This window comes from Podarcis raffonei, chromosome 6, assembly GCF_027172205.1.
Source record: "Podarcis raffonei isolate rPodRaf1 chromosome 6, rPodRaf1.pri, whole genome shotgun sequence".
NCBI classification, from domain to species: Eukaryota; Metazoa; Chordata; class Lepidosauria; order Squamata; family Lacertidae; genus Podarcis; species Podarcis raffonei.
Window position 1 is genome coordinate 67,024,642 of NC_070607.1, and position 21,191 is coordinate 67,045,832.

Consider the following 21,191-nt stretch of genomic DNA (forward strand, 5'->3'; position numbering starts at 1 on the left):
ACTCCTACAATACTTGAGTTGAAAAAGCCAGGACCTGTGTTATGGAGAAACTAGCAATTATTTGGCTTCTGGCTAAGTGATGTAATATAAACCTTCTCTAAAAAAATGCCATGGAAACTAGATTCAGACTTTCCCCCTTATTTTATCCAGGCCACAGGCTTCTAAAACTGGTGTCTGAATTGGTAGCATGGTAACTGCTGCTTATGTTGGCTTTGCACTGCTAACTTTGCTTTTAAACTGGCCCTTCAGGAAAACTAGTTGTTGATCAGGGCCAAGGAGGTTGAGGAGCTCATGAAACATGTCGTGAACTTAGCTCTCATTTGCAGAGAGGGCTTTGTGACTCCCCACCCCAATAGAAAATGCACGTAAACTCACCTAAGGGAAGTCACATTCTAGAACCAAAAGGCAAAAGGGTGTGGCAGTTGTATACGTCTAATCCAACTATCTCCACCTGTATAGGAAAGTAGATCTAACCTAAATCAGAGCACTACTTTGTACCAATTAAGGCAGCTGATAGCACCAGGGTGGAAGTAGATCTTTGCTTGATTTGGGTCACTTTGTGGATGGTTCCTTGTTTGGAAATCAAGCGACACCCCAAGACTGAACATTTAACAGTGCTATATTTTCACTCTGTTGAAAGTTATCTACCCCCTCCCCCCCTTTCTCTCTGCATGGTGAGCAGAGGAAAGGGGAGTCACAAGCAGGTCAGTATTTGGGCAAAGTTGGGAGACATCTTTAGCTCTGGAGGCATTTGATGGTTTTGCTGCGCAAGTGAGGACCACAGCAGAGCATCATCTGCCCCACTGCTCTTTCTTTGGTCCCAGTCTGGTAGGCCTCTTGTGCTTTCAGGAATGGAATGATAAAAGAAGGGGACAGGAAGGGGAGCCCATCCAGCAGATTGTGCATCTTTGAGAAGGTTGTGCTGCTGATTCAACCCTGTGTGCATCTGATGCAAGCTGCAAGGACCCACAAGGCGAGTTTGGTTACTGGAGGTCATCCAGTCAGCACCAATTTCAGTTTGGAGGGACCACCGTGATGGAATTTACAGAGTAGTAGAACAGAGAAAAGGTGAACTGAACAAAAACAAACAAAAACCCTGTGAAACTAGTACCAGGTGATTAAAAACCAAAACAGAATTCCTAGAACCAAAAAAACCAAACGGAATGGCCCAGCTTAACCAAAATAAAATAAAAGGGGGGAAAACAATGCAGAGTTTATTGGAAGTCTGAATGTAAAAGGACGATCATGCAGATTAAATAAGGAGGGTACAAAGACAGAGTTAACAGTCCTAGGCCTTTGCCTATGTTTGTTGTGGTAGGGAAGCATCCGGAGGGGAAACAGTTACGGCAACAGCTGGATTGCTGCAGCGGCGACTCTTCTACTCAGATACTTCCAGGTTCCTTTCTGGGTTTTTGCTTTTCTTTACTTTTTTTTTTATAAAAAGATCCTCATGTTAGGGAACCACAAACTTGTCTGTTGCCCTGCCTGCTGGCATTGCCCTGCAAACAATGCAGTGGCCAGTTCCACAAGGTCTCGAGTCTTTACCCTATACAGGAACTCCGATGCTGGGAACCCTGGATCCGAGGGATTTAGTAATGTCCCACCACCGCCACCCACCCAGCCATACTGCAAAGCCCAGGAGTTTATGATAGAGGCAAAAAGCCTAAGAATAAAAATCATCATTCTCCTACCACCAAACTCATTGGGGGGTGGGGGAGCAGTATCTTGCAGCGGAGGGTCAAGCGGCCTCCTCCATCGTCCATCTGTGGTGTTCTGTTCCAAACCACAGGTTCCAGATACAAAAGAAAACAAAGAAGAACGAGGAGCGAAGGCAGCCGAGACCAGCTCACTCCAGTCTCCGTCCCATCCTGATCCAGTCACCTTTAGAGTGTCGACTGCACATTGGGGTCCAGGGTTTCTCGGTCGGGAGACTCAATATAGTTGGCTGCTTCCTGGAGCTTCAGCAACATCGCCATCTGCATGGGAGAAAAAAGCAAGAAGCTAAAGTATCCCCAAGGCTTTTTAAAAGGAACATAGAAAGCTGTTGTGTATATTTTTAGGACCCACTGTGTTTTAATGATTGCCCGTTGTTTTAAACTGTTTTTAATATTGTGCTTTAATGTTGTAATTTTCCCTGGGACCTTAGGGCGAATGGCAGGTAATGGCACCATAATAAAATATGGTGGTGGTAATGATGATGATGATAATAATGATGAATTCAGATCCATTTAGTTCAGTACTATCTACAGAGAGGGGTCCTTCCCAGCCCTACCTCAAGACACCAGGGATTGAGATTGGGACCTTCTGCTCTACTGCTGAGTAATGACCTTTCCCCCTTTTATACACATAGCTCTGCAAAAGCAGTGCAGTCTGCGCCTGAGAACAAGCTACCCCATACCCTGGTTGAGCACTCCAGAGGAATATGGAAAGGATAATTGGGGATCAGGATTCCAAGGTAGTAAACCCAGATAAAGACTTATCATCTGTGTTCCAGTTAAGATGAGATGTTCTGCTCAAGGCAGAAGACAATGGTTCAGATGTCCTGCTACATACAGGAGGTCAGACACAACTTGCTATGGTTATTTAAAGGTGCACTGCTTACAGAGAAAAAAGTGTTGTTTACAGTTTCACGCTGTTACCCTATACTCACTCAACCTAGGAGTCAGTCTGATGGGCCAGTATCCAACTGATGAGTTCCATCATTTCAAATGGAACCCACCGTTCCATCCTGGATGCTCCCGAAATCTGCTCCAGAGGATTGAGGAAACTCCTAAAACACATTTAGGAGGCACACAGGCAAAGCTTTCATTGCGCTGATGGAACACATTAGTTGGATACTGCCCATGGAATCTAATGGGCCTTACTTCTGAGTAGATTGTGAGTAGATAACCATGTTCAGGGAGGAGAATAATTCAACTTCATAATGTGAGAGGGCTTTGATGCTTATCCCCAGAGGGTGGGGACTATGCTTAAAAGAAAGAACACATCTAATGAATTAAAGCCAATTAGGGGTGGGTGGGATGAGTCATAGCTGCAACCTCTACAAATCAGTTGCATACTCGCATTTTATTTACTTTGCAAATTTGTATGCTGTCCTTCAATAAGCATTGCCAGGATAGTTAACAAGCTAAGAACAACAAAACCATTAAAACAAATCAATAAGAAAAGAATAGAATAAAATAACAGCAATAAAGGCAGATACTGGAGGCTCATCAGATGTTAAATGCTTGAGAACATAAAAGGATATTTGCCTAGCATCAAAAAACACATTAACATAGGTGCCTGGCAAGCCTCCCTGGAGAAAGAAGCCTATAAAATTGCATATGCCTTCCAAGACAGAACTTGGCCTTCAGAAGGCAGACCAGCCTGAGATGTTACGAGAGCACACACTAGCTAACACAGTCCAAACCCAAACTAAGCCTCTCCTCTATTGTCAGTCCATTGGAGTAACTAGGCATGGGAATGGGATAATTTTCTTCATGAGGGTAAGTCACCCCATCGATTAACTAATCGCAAGAATAAGGTCAGCCAACCCAGTTGCTATGTTAACGCCCAATGACCCAACTATATCTGTGATTAATGCATATCAACTTAGTAGTGTTTGTTAGTCTGCTGTTAAGACTGTCTTTGAGTCATCAGTCTGTTGAAGTCACTTGTCCTGTTCTGAACTGCTGAAGTTTATTTGGAGCAATGGAGACACTTTATACATGTATGAATCTGTATATATTTGTATCTGCAAAAGCCTACAACCTGTATGTATCTAAGTCCAGAACTGTTTTACTGAGCCTTATCTTCTGCAACAGTAAATTATTTGTACCTTAAGCTGCTTCTGCGTGCAGCAACTTTCAATGCATGGGTATCTCACCTTAGATTCCCAACATAGCCCATCCTAGATTTCCTACACATAGCTGCACCAATATCCCTCAGTACAAATCTGCTAGGAATGTGGTTCCCAAGTGGTAGATTTCAAGACTACTCATATACTACACAGCGATTTTCCTCAAGGCTTACAAAGGAATATATGCTGTCATTGCTGCATTGTGTACGTGCACCAGCAAAGCTAAAAACTATCCCATGTAGCTATTTCATTCAGTATGTAGAGGCAGCTTCTTTCCCTGGTTTACACTTATCATGCCATCCTGTGGCCGCTTCCTTGCAGTGCTGCCCAGCACAGTCATTTTAAGGCTCTTCTATCTTGTGGAGGGTGTTTACGCTTGCTAAAGAGGTCACCGATGCTGCATTGGTAACCTACAGAGGTCACCAATGCATTGCAGAGAAGAGTTTTTATTCCGTTACAATACAATTGTCCCAGTGGATTTTGCTGGACACACAGTGAGACACATTGGACATGCTGGATGCACAGTGAGATGGAAAGACTTGCAGCTGACGAAACCTAGAATGGGCTCTGGTGTTCCCAGTACGTTTGAAGCTTCCAATACACCTACCCCTCTGTGTATATGAGAAATGATATAAGCCAGTGGAGAGGTTAACTCAACACTGCTCAGCCAGACTTCTGAGATTGGAGAAAGAACACCAAGGACTAGTTTCAATGTATGCAACTCATACATATGATAAATCTATCCTGGCTCCCGATGGATCTTATCAAGGGAAGGCCTAGAGATTGCTATGCTTGGTTGAGGGAGGGCGGGGAGAATGCATATTCCTTAGCTGGGCAGAAAACCTGGCTTGTTTATGCCTCAAAAACTGTACTGCAAAAAACACAATGCACTGAATTATTTGAGGGGGTCCTACAAACATGAAAAGCAGGGGAAATCCTTTTGCAAGGCGGGGCAAGGTCCTGATTAGTAGGAACATACAGTTCTACAGAACAGTGTTCAAAAGCTAAGAAGGGGAGATTTCCAAGTGAGAAGGGGAGATTCACTGCTTTTCTACTTCCCTCTAAAGGCAAACTGGCACAGGAGTGTTGTTTTATAGTCATTGGAAAGCTGTCATATGGTACTTGTTTGGCTAAGCCCCTAACCCTCAGGAAACACAGCCTACTGTAGGATCCAGCAACCTCTGGTGTCAAGGAACTGTGCTCCAGTAACCAAGGTGCCTGCTACAACTGCTGTGACAATGCAATGGTTGGCAAGGTATGCCATGTCACAGAAAGAGTTTGGCCACTCATCCAACAGATGGATTGTGGTCCCAACTTAATTCCCTTGTGCCAAAGAGATCCAGCCTTCAAAAGCCTCTTGTTTGGCAGCAGTTCCCCTTTGCAGCCTGAAGACATACCAAGGGGTCTGATTCCAGAGAGTTGGGTGTAGTATCCTTGCCACTCCGTTCCTCTGGGGGTGAGACAGTGCTGTGGGGCCCCACACTGGGTGGGGGAAGGTGATAGAGCTTTGACTGGTCTTGTTGGGCCGATGGCCATGGCAACGTGTCTCGCACCCATTCCACAGGATCTTCCCAGGCAGCTTTCTGCCCATGCACCTGCAATGGGGATAGGCACAAAAGAATACTGAGAAACAAGTCACATATACATGCACTTTCCCCACCATCTTTTGGGTGGGTGGAAGCTCAGAGTACATTCAAGCAGGAGCTGGGTGACATTTGAAGAAACAGCTTTGCTGCAAGATACTTGATGATAGTCAATTTCGAGCTTCTAACTAAGCAATCCACCCATGCAAATGGGTGCAGGGCACAGTCACCATTACTAGGGAGGATGTGGATGTGGGTAAATGTACCTTGATCCCATCCTTTGCTCCCTCCTGAAGGTAGGGGATGATGGAATTGTTCCACAGATCAATGAACCAGGTCCGGAAATCCTCAATACCAATGGGGCATGACAGGAAGAAACAGGGACCTAGTAAGGAAAATGAAAATGGGGAGCATTAGCTAGTAGCCCACAAAAGAACACCAATCCCATGCAATGTTCTTTGCCTCAGAGGATTACTGTTATGCCAGATACAGTAAGTCAGCGAAGTGTATTGGATAGATTGCTAGACTTGCACCAGTAGGTTTACTGGTCTGGTTCAAGTCACTATATCTTAATCTAGCAAACTTAATCAGATGACTGTGAGGACAACCTCATCTCTGCCACACCGAGCTGCTTGTAGGAAAAGCAGGATACCAATTCAATACATCAGTACATTCCCTAATTGCTGTCACTTTCCAGGGGTTAATCAAACAAGGCTCTGAAGCAGACAGAGGAACCAACAACCCAAAAGGAATGACTAAATTATTGACCAATCCGTACCTTGCATCTGATCTGCATCTGAAATACTGAAGAGAACTTCTGGTATTTGGCTGTTAAACATGTAGCAGAAAGCAGGGCTTAATTGGAGCCAGAAAATTAAAACCATTAAACTGAAGAGGAAGCTGCCTATAGTACTTCCTAAATTTTGACTCCTACCTTTATCAAACGGGTGGAACCACAGTCCAGCCAGTGGTCCTATGCTGACATAAGGAAATCAAGCAATTATTCTGCAATGGCAAACTTGGACTAACAATTGAGGGTGCCTCTGAGTATATGCAGACTGATTACTCAATGGTGGGAGAAAAGCAAACACCTAATTTACTAGGAATAAATGGCAAGCATGCCAAAAGACAGGTTGTAGTGTAGCCTTATTGGAGTTCACCGATTGGGTCTGCGTTGCTCCGGGACAGGAGGAAGGAAGTCAAAATGACACCGAGGTTGGTTCAAAGAAAGAGTTTATTCTGCTCTCCGGATAGCAGAAGGCACCTGCGTGGTGAGTCCACAGCAAGTACAAAGAAATGACAGGTTTCATGCAGTTTATATATCCTCCAGGCACCCTCTCACTCCTCCCCTAGGAGCCCAACCACGTCGGCGTACGTACACAGGTTGACATCACATATGTTCCTGCTGTGGTACTCTCAACCATAAAAGGATCTTCCTTCCTGTACTTCTGACCATAAAAGGATATTCCTGTTCCTACTCCTATCTTGGAGCAAGAGGTCACTACTTCCGAGAACATGCTCTGGTGTTAGTCCCAGACTTGGGTCTCTGCGTCATTTGTGGTGAGGACATAAGATATGTCTGTGGCTGTTCTACTGGTAAAGCCAAGGCCAGTCTTGCCGTCAAACTGATAAGGGAGAGAGCTGTGTTCTTGTTTTGCATTTCCTCAACGGCTAAAGTTTATGCATTTTAGCTAAGGAGAAATGGGGATTTTGGTGCAGTTTGGGGTTTGGGAAACCCATTCCTTCAGTAGCTTTTATGCAGCCTTGAGCTCTGGAATCCCTCCATTAGTTAACCACTGGAAACAACAACAACATTCAACATCCCTCCCCTGTTTCCTGAATGGCAATCCTTGTTCCCGACAGTATCTCCAGCCAGCATAGCTCAATCCACCACTTACCAATGAGGAAGTCAGAGGTGCTGTGCTTCTCCAGGAAGGTGTGTAAATGGTACCAGAGCTTGGGCACCCAGTCCAGCACACGCAGCAACTCCTCCCGGTTGGCATTGACATCGCTGTCGGACTCAAGCAGCTTCCGGCGTAGATAGCGCACCAGGAAGCCATTGGCTGGCTCCACGTTATTAGAGAATGTCAGCATCCTGTAGCATTAAGATGACAGGTTAGTAATGATAGGGATTATATATAGTCCTTCCCATAGCAGAACAACAGCTTCTGGAACTGTCAGGTGGGAACAGAGGAGGTGCTATTTCAAAGCCCAGCACAATCCTGCCTCCTTCATTGCGATCATCATTTCTGCCCTTACCTGAAGCTGAGATGAAGGCCATGATTTGGAGTCATCTTCACAGGCTGGTTGGTTGTCCCGATGATATAGGGGCTGGTGGGAGAGAAAACAGCAGCTCTATCAGAGATTATGTATCCTAACAGGGGGAATGTCTGGAAGCTGTTTACTCTGTCACTCCCCAGCTCTCAACACAGTGCCTGCCTCACATCTAGAAGTGGTTTTGACTATGACTAATGCAATGTCTCTTGCTCATATCAATTCCCTCCTCCACTCTGTAAGAGACAGTGGAACAGAGCTATGGAGAGGAAAAAAGTTAAATGGAGGGAAGTTTTGCTAATAAGAACAAGGGCTGTGCTGAGATTCAGGCATGTGCCAAAAGCTGATATGACAACAGTCCTATATTTAGGATATTAAGAACATAAGAAGAGCTCTGCTGAATCAGCTCATCCAACCTAGAATTCTGCAAGCTTCCTACAGTATGCACTTTTCCTACAAAGGTGGAATTTAAAAATCTGAATGTGTCATAAAACTTGGCTGTGTCCTTAATATCATCTGAAGCTTTTTCCCTGGCCCAGAAATTCTTGGTAATGGGGTACACACCTCTCTCTGGCCAAAGAAAAGATGGGCTCATAGCAGAGTACTGCTCAACCTTTTCTGGCAAGGCCACTTTCCACCCATCCACAGTACAATGCGGACATGGCCACCTTGGTCTTGGAATGGTTTTGCTCCTAGCTGAGCTGGAGAGCAGCAACACAAGAATGCTGGAAAGGCAGCCTCAGTAACCTGTAGGGATGCTGCGGCTAAAATCCATATCACTCAAATGAATTTTGTCTTATTCACTGTGAATTCGCTGCCTTCCAGGAAGCAAATCAAGAGCTTGAAGGCATGTAATATTTGAAAGCTAAACAAATAAAATCTAAGTGACTCAACTACATGTGGGTAGGTCCAATCCCATGGAGATCCAAACAATTTGTTTAAGCCATGTTGTTGCATCATTCATGCAGAACCTGCTGTCATGTGCTGGTGTGGTTTAATTATTAATATTGATGCTGCTGACATTTTTACATGTTATCTGAATTGTGTCCTGTGACCTGACTTATGATATGACCTATTTTTAAATGTACATTGCTTTGAGATCACTTGTGACAAAAAGTGGTATGTAAGCCCATTAAATAACAGTAATATTAATTGTGCCATGGCTTGGCCTCTCCATGACATGGAACACGGAGTGGAGAATTTCTCTTCCTTGGTAGGGAAATCAAGAGACAGTTATGATGCAGGCCTGAGACACTAGTAAAGCCCTGTCATCAACAACAACTGCTCCACTGAGAGCGGCAGGATAGGCAGAGCCATATACACAGCAGGGGACCACAACACCACACCATCTGCCAGTCCTTGTGAGCTGTAGAGCATAAATGCCTTTGACCTGATTCAGCAGTGTTCCTATGTTAGAACACAGAATCTGGGACTCCCAAGAAGGGTTTTAGTGGCCTCCCCACACTTGCCACTCTTTAACAAAAATGTTTTATAGTTCTTTTTTAAAAAATTAAAAATGACTGCTCCCATGGTTCCTCCAATGCAAATAAGGTTTGTCTCTCTCCTTCCAATTCCGTTTTCATTTTCAACATTGACCCCCCCCCCAAATGTAAACAAAATTTTAACTGATTGCTCCCATAGAGCCACCACCGTGATGCCAAAGAGTTTTTGGGGCATTCCAAGATCCCCCACCCTCCAAGCTATCAATTTTTTTTTAAAAAAAAACAACACCACCAAAAATAAAAAACTTAATTTTCTTCTGAATTTTATAATAAACTATTGAAAACTGTGTATTAAAAGCTAACGGGACTGTCCTTTGGAAAGCAACTTCACTCACTTTTGCTATACCCACTTCAACATGCAGCCCCTGACCATGAGATAAAGCAGCCCTTGACCCAGAAAAGGTTAGTCACCCCTGTTTCAGAATAATCCTCGAGTGTAAGATTGCTATTAAGAGGTAGGAGTCAAATGTGGCAGTACTGTAAATCAGTCTCTCACCATTTGTGGTACTTGCAGGTGAGTGCTCCATTGACGAGCTCGCTGATAGAGCCAGGCTCACTGAGGTCATCAAGAAGAATGACCAATGGCACATCTATCCCTGTTTCCCGATCAATCTGATTGGCCAGATTGGAGAGGTAAAGCTGTAGGTCCTGGTAAAGAAAGATGCAAAATGGAAGTCACTGTATCAGCATGTAGAATACACACACACACACACACACACTACATATTAGTATAAGAAGAAATGCAAGGATATAAGGAATAGGGATTTCCCCAGGCTGAGAACTGGGCTTAGAATTGAGGATTACTAGTTTGGATTGGAGGGTCACATTGGCAAAAGGCTGGTGATGAAGAATATGGGAGGGATAGACCATGCAAGGACTTCTGCTAGCACAAAGGGGCTCCCCCCCACTCCAAAAAAGGCTTTGGGGAGGGGGATTGTGAGAACCCACAGAACAGTGGGTGGGTGGAGCAGAGGGTAGAAAATTCCATCAGGCAAGCAGAAATGCTCATGCTGAAGAAGTGCTTAGCACTATGTTTAATTCCTCTTATACCTGCTATCATAATACCGACTTACTAGGGAGTAAGTTCTACTGAACTCACAGGGTTCTGGGTAGATATGTACAGAGTTGTGTTGGGGGATCAAGGATTGGGGAACTAGTATGCCTAAGGTTCTTCCACCTGAAATTACAAGGAGTCTGTGACTTAGGAATGAAGGTAATCAAGCAGGGCTGTGCTAGGGATCAGAGAATGCGAAAGTGCAGAAATTCCCGAGTAGACAGTCCCAGGCAAGGAGTTTCACACCTTGCATGACTGCTGGTGCATATTGAAAGTGTTGACAATGCCATCAGTGACTTCGCGGCCTGAGCGCTCCACCAAATACTCAGCCAGACGATTTGTTAGGTAGGTTTTGCCAGTTCCACTTGGCCCAGAAAGGATAAGGCGGCGGTGCTTGAGCAGAAGGCTTATGTAGTGCTGCATCATGGGCTTGGGGATAAGGGTCTCAAACACCAAGCTGTCCACACACTTCTCTTTCAAACCTGTGTAGAAGAATGCAGCAGTTGAAAGGCCTCCTCTCTCACACTCAGGACTTTAATAACATTTGCGGTTCCCTTTTCTGCCATGGTAGGCTCTTTCCTCCAAAAGCACCCTCCCCAGCCTTTTCATGATGTGGGGACACTGTTTCTTCTTGAGTAAATATATCACTACTTCATGTAGTCTGATATCTATCTCTCTGGTCTGTGAGATTTGTTCCGACCAAAGTTTGAAAGCCGGGAGGTTTGTTTTGCTAGAACAAACCACAGTTGGTAGCAAAACGGAAGTGCGGTGTGTTTTAAGGAGAAAATTATATCTCCTCCTCCTTTTCAATACAGAGATGTAAAGATGGAGAGCGTGCAAAGTTCACTGCTGTTTGATCCTAATAATCTAAATTATGATTTTGATAAAGAGTCTGAAATGGGATACGGCACTCCTATTTCAACTCTGTATCAGAAGTACAGGAATAATATTTATAACCATCCTAGTTAAAAGGGACCTAGGAGATCATGCGGTTCAGCCCCTTGCACAATACAGGATACAGCTACAGCAGTCCTGATAGCATCCCAGCTTCAACTTAAAAGCCTCCAGTAAAGGGAGAGCCCACTATCTCCAAAGACAGTCTGTTCAGTGGGGGGGGGGGTTACCATTAGTAAGTTTCTCCTAATGTTTAGCTGAAATCTGCTGCCTGCTCTATGGAGCAAGGGAGAAAAAGAATTGCTGCAGCTCCTCCTTTACTTCACCTCAGATATTTGAATCATGTTTCTCCTTAATATCTTTTTATCTTCATACCCTACATATAGCCAGCCCTTTCAACAATTCCTCAAAAGACTGAAGTTTCCAGATCCCTCACCATGCTGTCTGCTCTCTTCCAGAAATGCTCCCCTATTTGTCAGTGTGGTGCCCAGAACTGGACAGGATGTACTTAAGATGCAGAACTATTACGTCTTGTGATCTGGACACTATTAATGCTGCCTAAGATCACATTCAATATTTTTAGCAGCCACATTGCAGTATATATTCCTTTCAGTAAGGAAGGTTTTCACCTACAGCAGATGTGGGGAACCTTTGGCCCGCTGGATGTTTGGTGAACTACAACTTCCATCAGCCCCAGCAAGCATGGCCAGTGGCCAGGGAAGATGGGAGCTGTAGTTCAGTAACTTATAGAAGACCAGGGTTCCAGTGCTGCATTTAGCAGCTCGCCACTGCCTCTTCTGACTTCAGTAGTGCTTTCCAGAGGCTCTCTAATTTAGAGGTCCATGTTGCTTTCTACCCCGCCCTTTGACCCTGCTAGGAACTGAACCAGATAGAAGCAAAGGATCAAGCAGAGGTGGCCTGACATATCACTGGTAATAAATGCGTGTCAAGATAGCTGTGGGGGTACCTTTCAATGTCACAGCGATGCTGGTTACACCCCGTCGGCAAGGCGGCATTTCTGGTGGCTCTGTGTCCAAGACTCGCTTGATGTGGCTGATGCTATAACCATAGACAGACTCAATGCTGAGCCCCAGTGTGAGAGCAGGGTCCATCTTGGTGACGTAGTCCTGAGTGAAGACAAGGAGAAGACAAGGGAGGTCCAGGGGTTGCTAAAGGCAAGAAATACTGCTTTCAGAAGTGGAAATAAGTCGCTGTACAGCTTAGCTAGAGCGGATCTAAAGAGAGGTATCCGTGTAGCAAAGGAGGCGTATAGACAGCGGCTGGAGAATCACCTACAAAGTAACAACACCAGGCAGGTGTGGCAAGGTGTACAAGAATTAACAGGGTATAAATCCAAGGATTCCCTGGCAGACGAGGGAGGGGCATCCCTCGCAGAGGATTTGAATGCCTTTTTTGCCCGTTTTGAAGTAACATCTGCAGCAACACCTGCTGAGGCTTTACCACCACCACCACCACCCCCTGGGAAGGCTTTGCCATCATCACCACCATCACCATCATCAGTACAAAGGAATGTAGCAGTCTCTTTGGAAAAAGAAGAGATGAGGAAGGTGTTGAAGGGAATCAACCCAAGGAAGGCCACAGGGCCAGATGGGGTAGCTGGAAGGGTATTGAGAGACTGTGCAGATCAACTAGCAGGAGTTTTCACTGGGATTTTAAATCCATCCCTAGCCCAGGCTATTGTTCCATCCTGCCTAAAGTCCTCTATTATCGTTCCAATAGCAAAAAAACCTAACCCGGAAGAACTGAATGACTTTCGTCCAGTAGCACTCACACCTATAATCATGAAGTGCTTTGAAAAGCTGGTACGAAATCATGTCATTGCCTGCCTACCAGAGGGACTGGACACATTCCAATTTGCTTATAAAACGAAAAGATCGACAGAGGACGCTGTGGCGATTGCCCTCTATGCCGTCCTTGCACATTTGGAGCAGCGGGGGGGTTATGCCAGACTGCTTTTTTTAGATTTCAGCTCGGCATTTAATACCATTCTACCACAGCGTCTGATGTCTAAACTGGAAGATCTGGGGCTTCCGTTATCACTTTGTGGGTGGATATTGGACTTTTTGTCAGACCGCTCCCAGAGGGTTCGGTTGGGCCCTTATACCTCTAAAATGCTTAAGACTAACAAAGGAACACCACAGGGATGCGTACTCAGTCCGCTCCTTTATATTCTCTACACGTACGATTGTGTCGCTGCTCACCCTAGAAATAGGGTTATCAAATTTGCAGATGACACAACCGTGATTGGGCTCATCCCTGAAAGGGAGGGTGAAACGCACTATAGAGATGAGGTGGAGCGGCTGACAGAGTGGTGCAGAGCTAACAACTTGCTCATAAATACAAGGAAGACAAAGGAGCTTGTGGTGGACTTCAGGAGACAGAAGAGCAATATCCAGCCACTTTTGATTGATGGGGTCTGTGTGGAGAGGGTAACAACGTTCAGATTTTTGGGCATTGAATTACAAGAGGATCTGTCCTGGAGTGTCAACACAAGGGGGCTTGTGAAGAAGGCGCAGCAGAGACTGTACTTTTTGAGAATTCTAAGGAAAAACCATCTTCCACAGAAACTGCTGCTTGCCTTCTATCACTGTGCCATTGAGAGCGTGCTCACTTATGGCTTATGTGTGTGGTACGGAAGCTGTACTACCCAGGACAGGATGGGGTTGTGCAGAGTTGTTAAGGCAGCAGAGAGCATTGTTGGCTGCCCACTCTCCACCTTAGAGCAGATTTATGCCACAAGGTGCCATAGGAAGGCACTGGACATAGTAAAAGATCCATCGCATCCTGGTCACTGTCTCTTCGAGCTCCTGCCGTCGGGACGGAGATACAGGACGATGAAGACAAGAACGAGCCGTCTTAAGAACAGCTTCTTCTCCAGAGCGATCTCAGCCCTGAATGGGAAGCCTGGACTTTGAAAGTCATCTAATCTTCCTTGCTGTACTATACTGTATTGTTTTAATTAGTGTTTTTATGGAGCAGTCGAGTAATTTCGTTGTCCCTGAGAGGGGGCAATGACAATAAAGATATTATTATTATTATTATTATTATTATTATTATTAAAAGAAGCTTGGTTCAGGTCAGGAGTAAGCCTGATGCTAGACTGGTTAGAACCTTTTATTTTGAAGTATCCACTACTAACCACAGTTCTTGGGGTAGCTTGCAATGTGTTGATTTTTTTAACCAAATAAAATAGCAATCAGTGCAAAAATAAAAGAAGAACCAAAGCCACTAGTAGTAAATTAAAACAGAAACAGGCACTCGCTCACTCACAAACCTCCAGATGTCTGGGCAAACCAAAGAGTTTTTATCGGGTTGCTGGAAGTCATTAGAAGAGGCTATGAGAAGGGAGTTGCTCCTGGATGACTTTGGGCAGCCACTACATAACCTTACCTACCTTGCAGAGTTGCTGCAAGCATAAAATGAGGAGAAAGAGAACCATGTATGCTATGCAGGACAGGGTGAGAGGTGTAGAAGTTGGTTCAGCATCCCAGAAATGTGGAATGAAGTTTCTGAAGATGTTATCACAGCTACAAAGTTGCTGTTAGCACCTCACCTTGAAGACCTGGCAGACGGCTTCATCCAGCATTTTCCAATCCAGTTTCCCACTCACTTTGCTACTGCCCAGATAGAATTCCTGCTGCTTCAGGTCCTGGAAGCCAAAAGCAAGATATAAAAGCGGCTGAGATTTGGAATCTGCTGCTACCAGTTTACAATAGCAACCGGATCAACTCAGCATTGTCCTCACACCATACATTGCAGCTGGATAATGCCTCTCCCCACTTTTCCATTGATGCTTACCCCTTTGATGATGTGCTGAGGTGGCATGCGCACTACAATTCGTAGTGTCACCTCATCCCTCTGGGTGCCAGCACTGATGCCATCCATTGGCGAAAGCTCTAGAGAAGGGGAAAATAAGTATACACACAGGTTAGAAGTAGAAACCATTGATGGTATTGCCAGGAATCCCCATGTGTCAAAGTGAAATATTTCCTTCCTCTATAATCCTACAGTTTAGTGTCTTTTGGACTCTGCCACAGTGGTTCCCCTATACAGTCCAGGACACCCCCCTCCAAGTTTGGTTGGTACAACTTTTCTCTCTCTCCAGCACAAGAACTACCTCCTGTTAGTCTTCAGTGCAGCACCTCTTCTCTTGCCCTGGACCTAGTCTCACCCCCTTGTAGGTTCTCCCACTAAGTTGTCAATAAAGCAATGGCATCAACATAGTATTTGTAGTATGTGACCAAATGTCACTGTAACCAAATTCCTTCTTTTTTTTGTGGGTGCCATTATTGTTTGTTTTTTTAAAAAAATAATTTTTATTGATTTTCTTTTCTCATAACAATTATTCAATGTCTCATTTAGCATCCATTTTCTACTTTCCCTGTTGACTTCCCCCAACTTCCATTTCTGGTTTGTTACATCAAATGTTACATTCTGCTGCATTCTGCTACATAATGTTCTGTTATCGCTAAATATATGTCTTGTTCTCTGTAAATAAAGTTGTAAATGTTTATTTAAATCATGCCAACGAGTCCCTTTTTTGTTTTTGTTATTGCAAGTATGTTGTAAACGGTTCCCATTCTCCAAATCCCTGGTGCAAGGCACAACTAGGCCACTGCCCCCACAACCCATCCAAAGGTGACCTCAAATCTTCCTTCTCACCTCTCTTTCCCATCCCTGTTTCACAAAGGAAATATCTTGAAAAAACAGAAGCAGAGATTTTGCAACAGCAAATGAACCAGTATCAAAAGCTCTTTGGCCCTTCTCTCTGTGCCTCTGCCTCTGTCTCATACCTGTATCAGTCAAACTGGGACTGAAAGGGTGGGTGAGCTGGAGCCCTAGAGAGCGCCTTGGGGAAGAGGCGGCAGATGAGCTCAAGACATGACTTGGGATGGAGCTTGGCACAGACGAGGGCCCAGGGACCACCTTCAGCCGGTCGTTCTCAGCTTTCAATAGATCCACTTCCAGCTACAGGGAATGAAAAGACAGCAGGGGCAGCAATGAGAGTGCTGATAACATTAAGGCTTCCTACAACCTAAAAAGGAGACTACAGCGGAAAATCCTAAAAGATGGAGCATTCCCCAAGGGTTGTACATTGGAAAAAGAGTTTTTCACAGCCAAATTCCATCCAAGGGTCCCTTTCCTACCAGGAGAGCAGGCACCTGATTTAGAAGGCTCGTGGCCTGTCTCTCAAAATGCTGCCCAAACAAAGCAGCTGTTTCAGCTTCAGAAACTGTTGCTGCCATCTCTCTCAACTCTGCTCCAGATAATGTACTTCTGTGGAGTTTCCTTGCAACAATGAATTTGCTTAGAACACTGCTACTGGACCAATGTCAGGAAATAAGGACACTCCAATGGATAAGGCAAATGCAACCCAGTGATGGGAAACCTGTGGCCCTCCATATGCTGCTGGTCTGTAACTTCCGTCATCCCCTGACCATCAACCACACTGGCTGGAGCTAATGGGAGTGGAGAGTCCAACATCTGGAACATCACAGGCTCCCCATCTTTTCTGTAACCTGTCTCATGATGGTGTCTTGCCAGCAGGCACCGGGCCAATCGAGGGGCATTCACGCAGCCTGCTTTGTCTCTTTGCGAAAGAAACAAATTGACCAACAGAAAATGCTTAGAAAATTGCTGTCAAGAGCATGGAGACCCAGCAATAGCCAAAGATCTGCAACCTCATAGAGGTGCTAGCTTTTCAGGGCACATCATGCCCACCTGCATGTTGTGCATAGTTTCGCGCAGTTGGTCCAGCTGATGGGCAGAGTTTAGGGCCTCCAAACGTATGTCGGTCAGTTTCATTTCCTTCTCCCACAGCTCTGAGCGCAGCTCTGAGACCTCCTTTTTCTCAGGCTCCTCTTCTTCATTGGCCTGGAACAGCCTGTGCAAAGGATGAATAGAAATTTAGACATGGTGCAAGGAAAAGTCTGCAAGCACCAGCAAGGACTATGGTAGCAACCGGATGGGCCACCCTGGGCTAGCTGAGGAGTGCTGCTTCTGAATCTGTCCTCTCCTGCCAGAGCACGAGTTCTTTCCAGTGCATACATATTACTGGAAAAGGTGCTCTGCAAATGGTCACTCAGCCACCTGTTTAGTGCCCTCCCCACAAGGTTCTTATTGTTCATATCACAGTTTCAGGAACCTGAGGCCACCTGCAGCATACTGTACAATATGATCAGATACAAGGCATAGCAGACTTAAGTTTTTCCAGGTGTAACTTGTCCATGCAGCCACCCCTAACTTCATTCCCTGAAGAGTGGACTTACTCAGTATTATCAATGCCCACAGAAGAGGAGTTGGAAGATTTGATGGAGGGTGAGGCTGTCTCCGTGGATCCATGTTGTAGTTTGGGGGACGATGGCGCGGAAGAATCTGGGGTGGCAATCTCCTCTATGTCGGAATAGGAGGAGGCAGATTTTGGGCCCTTCTTGATGCTGAAAGCCTTGTTGAAAGAGCTCCTCAACTGAAGGGGGAAATGGAGAAGCGAGAAAAGTTTGAAAAAGCCCTCTGAGGTTGACTGCTGGAAAACAGAGGATGCTGCACCATGGGGCAAGGAGGTGGCGGAGGAAGCCTGTGCCATCTAACCTCTGCTACACTGCATGCTGTGAACAGTTCGTAGTTTTCAGGACACTCAGAAACTTGGCTTCCCCTTTGGTCTGCTTCTTACCCAAGCTCTAATACTACCCCATCACCCCAGAGGACACTATTTTTACAGTAATACTCTCCAAGCACAAAACCTATTTTAAAAAAGTATATACACAGAGCCATCTCCCTGGTTTTAATTAATCACTGATCCATACCCACAACTTTTAAGGCAACTTAGAATTCCTACTCCCTCTATAATCATGCACTGTCAGAATGGAAGATATTTTAAAAATCTACCTTTACTGAGCAGGCTTTCAAGAACTTGAATGCAAGCACATAAAGGTAGCTGAAGTGACACAAGGTATCGAATTTGCGTTAAGTGCATCCTAATTATGCTCCCCAAGAAACCAAGTAGTAGATTCCAGAGTGCTCAGAACAAGGAATCGGCAGCAATACATGCTGTTTCCAAGCATGCCACTTCCATAGCTTGGGCTCTGAGATGCCAAGGAGCAAAATCACTTATGTCACTTATGAAAGACGGCTGGCAAGGAAGCCAAAAGGATTCCATATTATTATTCCTATCAGAAAAAAAACCCAGCAGCTCTCATGGTTGGTAACCAAAAATCTGAGCCCTTGGGGGAAGCAGAACTTTTAAATCACATATATAAGGAGGAACCAAGGAACATACAAAACACAGGCATGGCCTGTGGTTCCTAAAGGATAAGTGATCTGTCAAAGATTGTGAAGGGAGACACAGGCCAGATTCTCTTTCCATATCTTGAGTGGGAATGTAAAATACAATATCCTACGCTACCTAATATGGAAGGAAGCAAGGGCAGTTTAACAGCCTAAGACATGGACTTGTTCAAACATGCAGAACAATTAATAGCCAGCGCAACATGCCACCGACCAGCTGAGTCCATGCACTGAAGTGCTGCCACTGTCATGCAAAAGGATATATCCTTTCATTCAGAGTGTTCCAGGCTTCTTGCATCTTTCTAAATAGGCAGGAGTGGTGGTGGCCTACTGTAGTTGGCAGCTTGATCCATGCACACAAATAGTGGTACTGCATGCCACTATGTAGAGAAGGTTTTGGCTTGGGGAGAGGGTGATTGCTGTGGGCAGCACACCTACTTACAATCTATCACTACTACCTCTCGGAACAAATCTGCATTTTTAGGGGAGGGTGAGGACTAGGTTAAGAGAGCCCAAAGTTAGCTGCTGTTCTCCTCACACCAGTAACTGTAGCCCTACCTGGAAAGAGCAAAAGCCCATTTATACTTCCCAAGCATCCATCCTTGCTTACTCAATTTGCTTTTTCAGAGCACTATAGCTTAACCTATGGGCAGGGGTAGATAATGAGAGAAAGTGGACCACCCCAAACCCTTTCATCATCAGCAACTTTGCTGAAGCTATGGAGGTCTGGCCACTGCCTGCATGGAAGCCCTATGTGTGCCTTGGGTTCCATCATAGAAGAAAAGTGGGGTACAATTAATTAATTAATTAATTAATTAATTAATTAAATTGCTACCCAGGGAATGTTACATTCGTACAAGAATGTCACATTCCTTTTGTCTCACATTCCAAGTATCAGTTGCTGTAACTAATAGAGGCATCTGACACCACTGGGGTGAGTGGAATAACTTCAAATCTCACAAAGGATTGTACCCACTACCATGGTAGGACTTTTCCTCCAACTTCTAGATGTTTTGGTATCTAACTCCCTGCGCTCAGATGACCCTTGGGGTCCCTTCCATTCTAAGAACTCATAGCAGCAGGGAAGACAACAAGCAATATTGCCTCTGATCATTGGTGCTATAAGTAGGAGCTCTCCTGACTCGGGTGGCATTTGTGCACTTAGAACCTGTATGTGCCCAACCTGACTTGCTTACAGCAGATTCATACAATGAGCACTTCATAGCTCACCTCTCCTTTGGCATTCCAACCCTCAGAGCCTGCCAAACCTACAAGTAAGAATGGCAGGCTGCTCTCCTTCTCCACCAAATATGCAACTCTTTCCCAATTATTAACAGAATGGAATTAGGCTGGGATGCGTTTATCTTGCAACTCAAGATCCGGCTGAAGAAAGATTACAGAGAAGCAGCCCTTCTTCTTCTAACATGTAATGGTTAAATCAATATTGCAGAAAAGGAAGAAGCCAGAGAAATGAGTCAAGACCAACACAGCCTTGTGCTTTGCTCTTGAGAGGAATAGTCAACTTGTGATCCCAACAATGCTCAGGCGGAGCATGCAACATGCACACAAAACAGGCATCAATCCACACATGTATTGAGACAGTAGCAGGGAGAATAGCCACTGTAATGGGTGGAGGCACTATTGGAACTGGGTTTTTCTATCTCCCTCCCAACCACCCACCTCACAAGCCAGTCTGAGGGCACACAAGAGGCCAGGGGACTGGAGCTGTCTCAGAGCTTGAACCTCTGCTACCCTTACAGGTGGCTTCAAAGAACACTTGTCATGTTGTACATGTGAGAAATCACTTTCTATCTTCCAGCTCTCTGACTTGCTCTGACCTGCGGTGGCTATGAGATGGTGTGGCAGAAATTGGTGGGTGGGTGGGTGTCATGCTCCACTGAATCTCATCATCTGGGCCACTTAGGCTGCAGTCCTGTACACACTTACCTGGGAGTAGGACCCACTGAGTTCAGTGAGGCTTACTTTTGAACAGATGTGCATGCAAAGGAGTGTGCTGTTAAGGAGGGCAATTCTAGAACACAGATGGGGAATCTGTATCCCCGACCCCAGAAGCTGTTAGGACTCTCAGCATGCAGGGCCAGTGATCAGGGATGCTGGGAATTTATGGCCCAACGAAACCTTGTCTGCTCTAGACAGACAAAGAAATGCAAACAAAGTTTATACTGGATTTGGAAGCCACAGCCACAGCTGAGTGTGGATTCATTAATTCATTAATTTATTTAATTGTAAGGGATGTATACCACACTCTTCAACAAGTTCTCAGGGTGGAACAGATTGCATTATGGCACAAACAATGTCTGCAAACAACAGTTCCTGAATTTGGAAGGTTCTCTTGACAGAAGCAAAAAGACAAACTGCTCGATTTGCAAAGGAAAAAAAAATAGACAATTCCCCAGCATGGGAAATGATGATACTAAAACACATTCATCAATATTCTTATGATATGTGTCCTCCTCTTGCAACAATTGAGTGTGGAGGATGACGGTACGTACAGCCTGCAGTTACCAAATAAATATTTGAGGGACAGGAATTTTAAAAAACCCCACACCTCTCCCTTAAGTGTTGAGGTACAGGACAGAGCCAAACTGCTGCATTGGTAGGATACTATGAATTATTATTAAACTGCTCCACTTGAGTACCTAAAAAATCCACTCTTGGAACCCCTTTTCCCAGTGACTTTCTAGACCTTTAGGAGAGCTGTTAAGACTGAGCAGCATTAG

At 45.0% G+C, this 21,191-nt stretch overlaps 1 protein-coding gene across 8 annotated transcripts in view; it reads right to left on the minus strand.

Annotated features, from left to right (window-relative positions):
• Positions 1-1,198: 1,198 nt before the first annotated feature.
• NAV1 (neuron navigator 1) overlaps positions 1,199-21,191 on the minus strand; it is a 263,232-nt gene continuing 243,239 nt past the window's right edge. For all 8 annotated transcript variants that reach the window (XM_053393690.1, XM_053393695.1, XM_053393694.1 and 5 more), the window contains 13 exons: positions 17,436-17,632; positions 16,888-17,050; positions 15,960-16,134; positions 14,965-15,062; positions 14,720-14,815; positions 12,113-12,272; positions 10,498-10,733; positions 9,694-9,845; positions 7,681-7,752; positions 7,320-7,516; positions 5,688-5,806; positions 5,236-5,433; positions 1,199-1,976 (listed from right to left, as the gene is read on the minus strand). In XM_053393690.1, the coding sequence (XP_053249665.1) occupies positions 1,884-1,976; positions 5,236-5,433; positions 5,688-5,806; positions 7,320-7,516; positions 7,681-7,752; positions 9,694-9,845; positions 10,498-10,733; positions 12,113-12,272; positions 14,720-14,815; positions 14,965-15,062; positions 15,960-16,134; positions 16,888-17,050; positions 17,436-17,632 (1,956 nt within the window). In that variant the 3' untranslated portion in view covers positions 1,199-1,883. The remainder of the gene's footprint in view (positions 1,977-5,235; positions 5,434-5,687; positions 5,807-7,319; positions 7,517-7,680; positions 7,753-9,693; positions 9,846-10,497; positions 10,734-12,112; positions 12,273-14,719; positions 14,816-14,964; positions 15,063-15,959; positions 16,135-16,887; positions 17,051-17,435; positions 17,633-21,191) is intronic.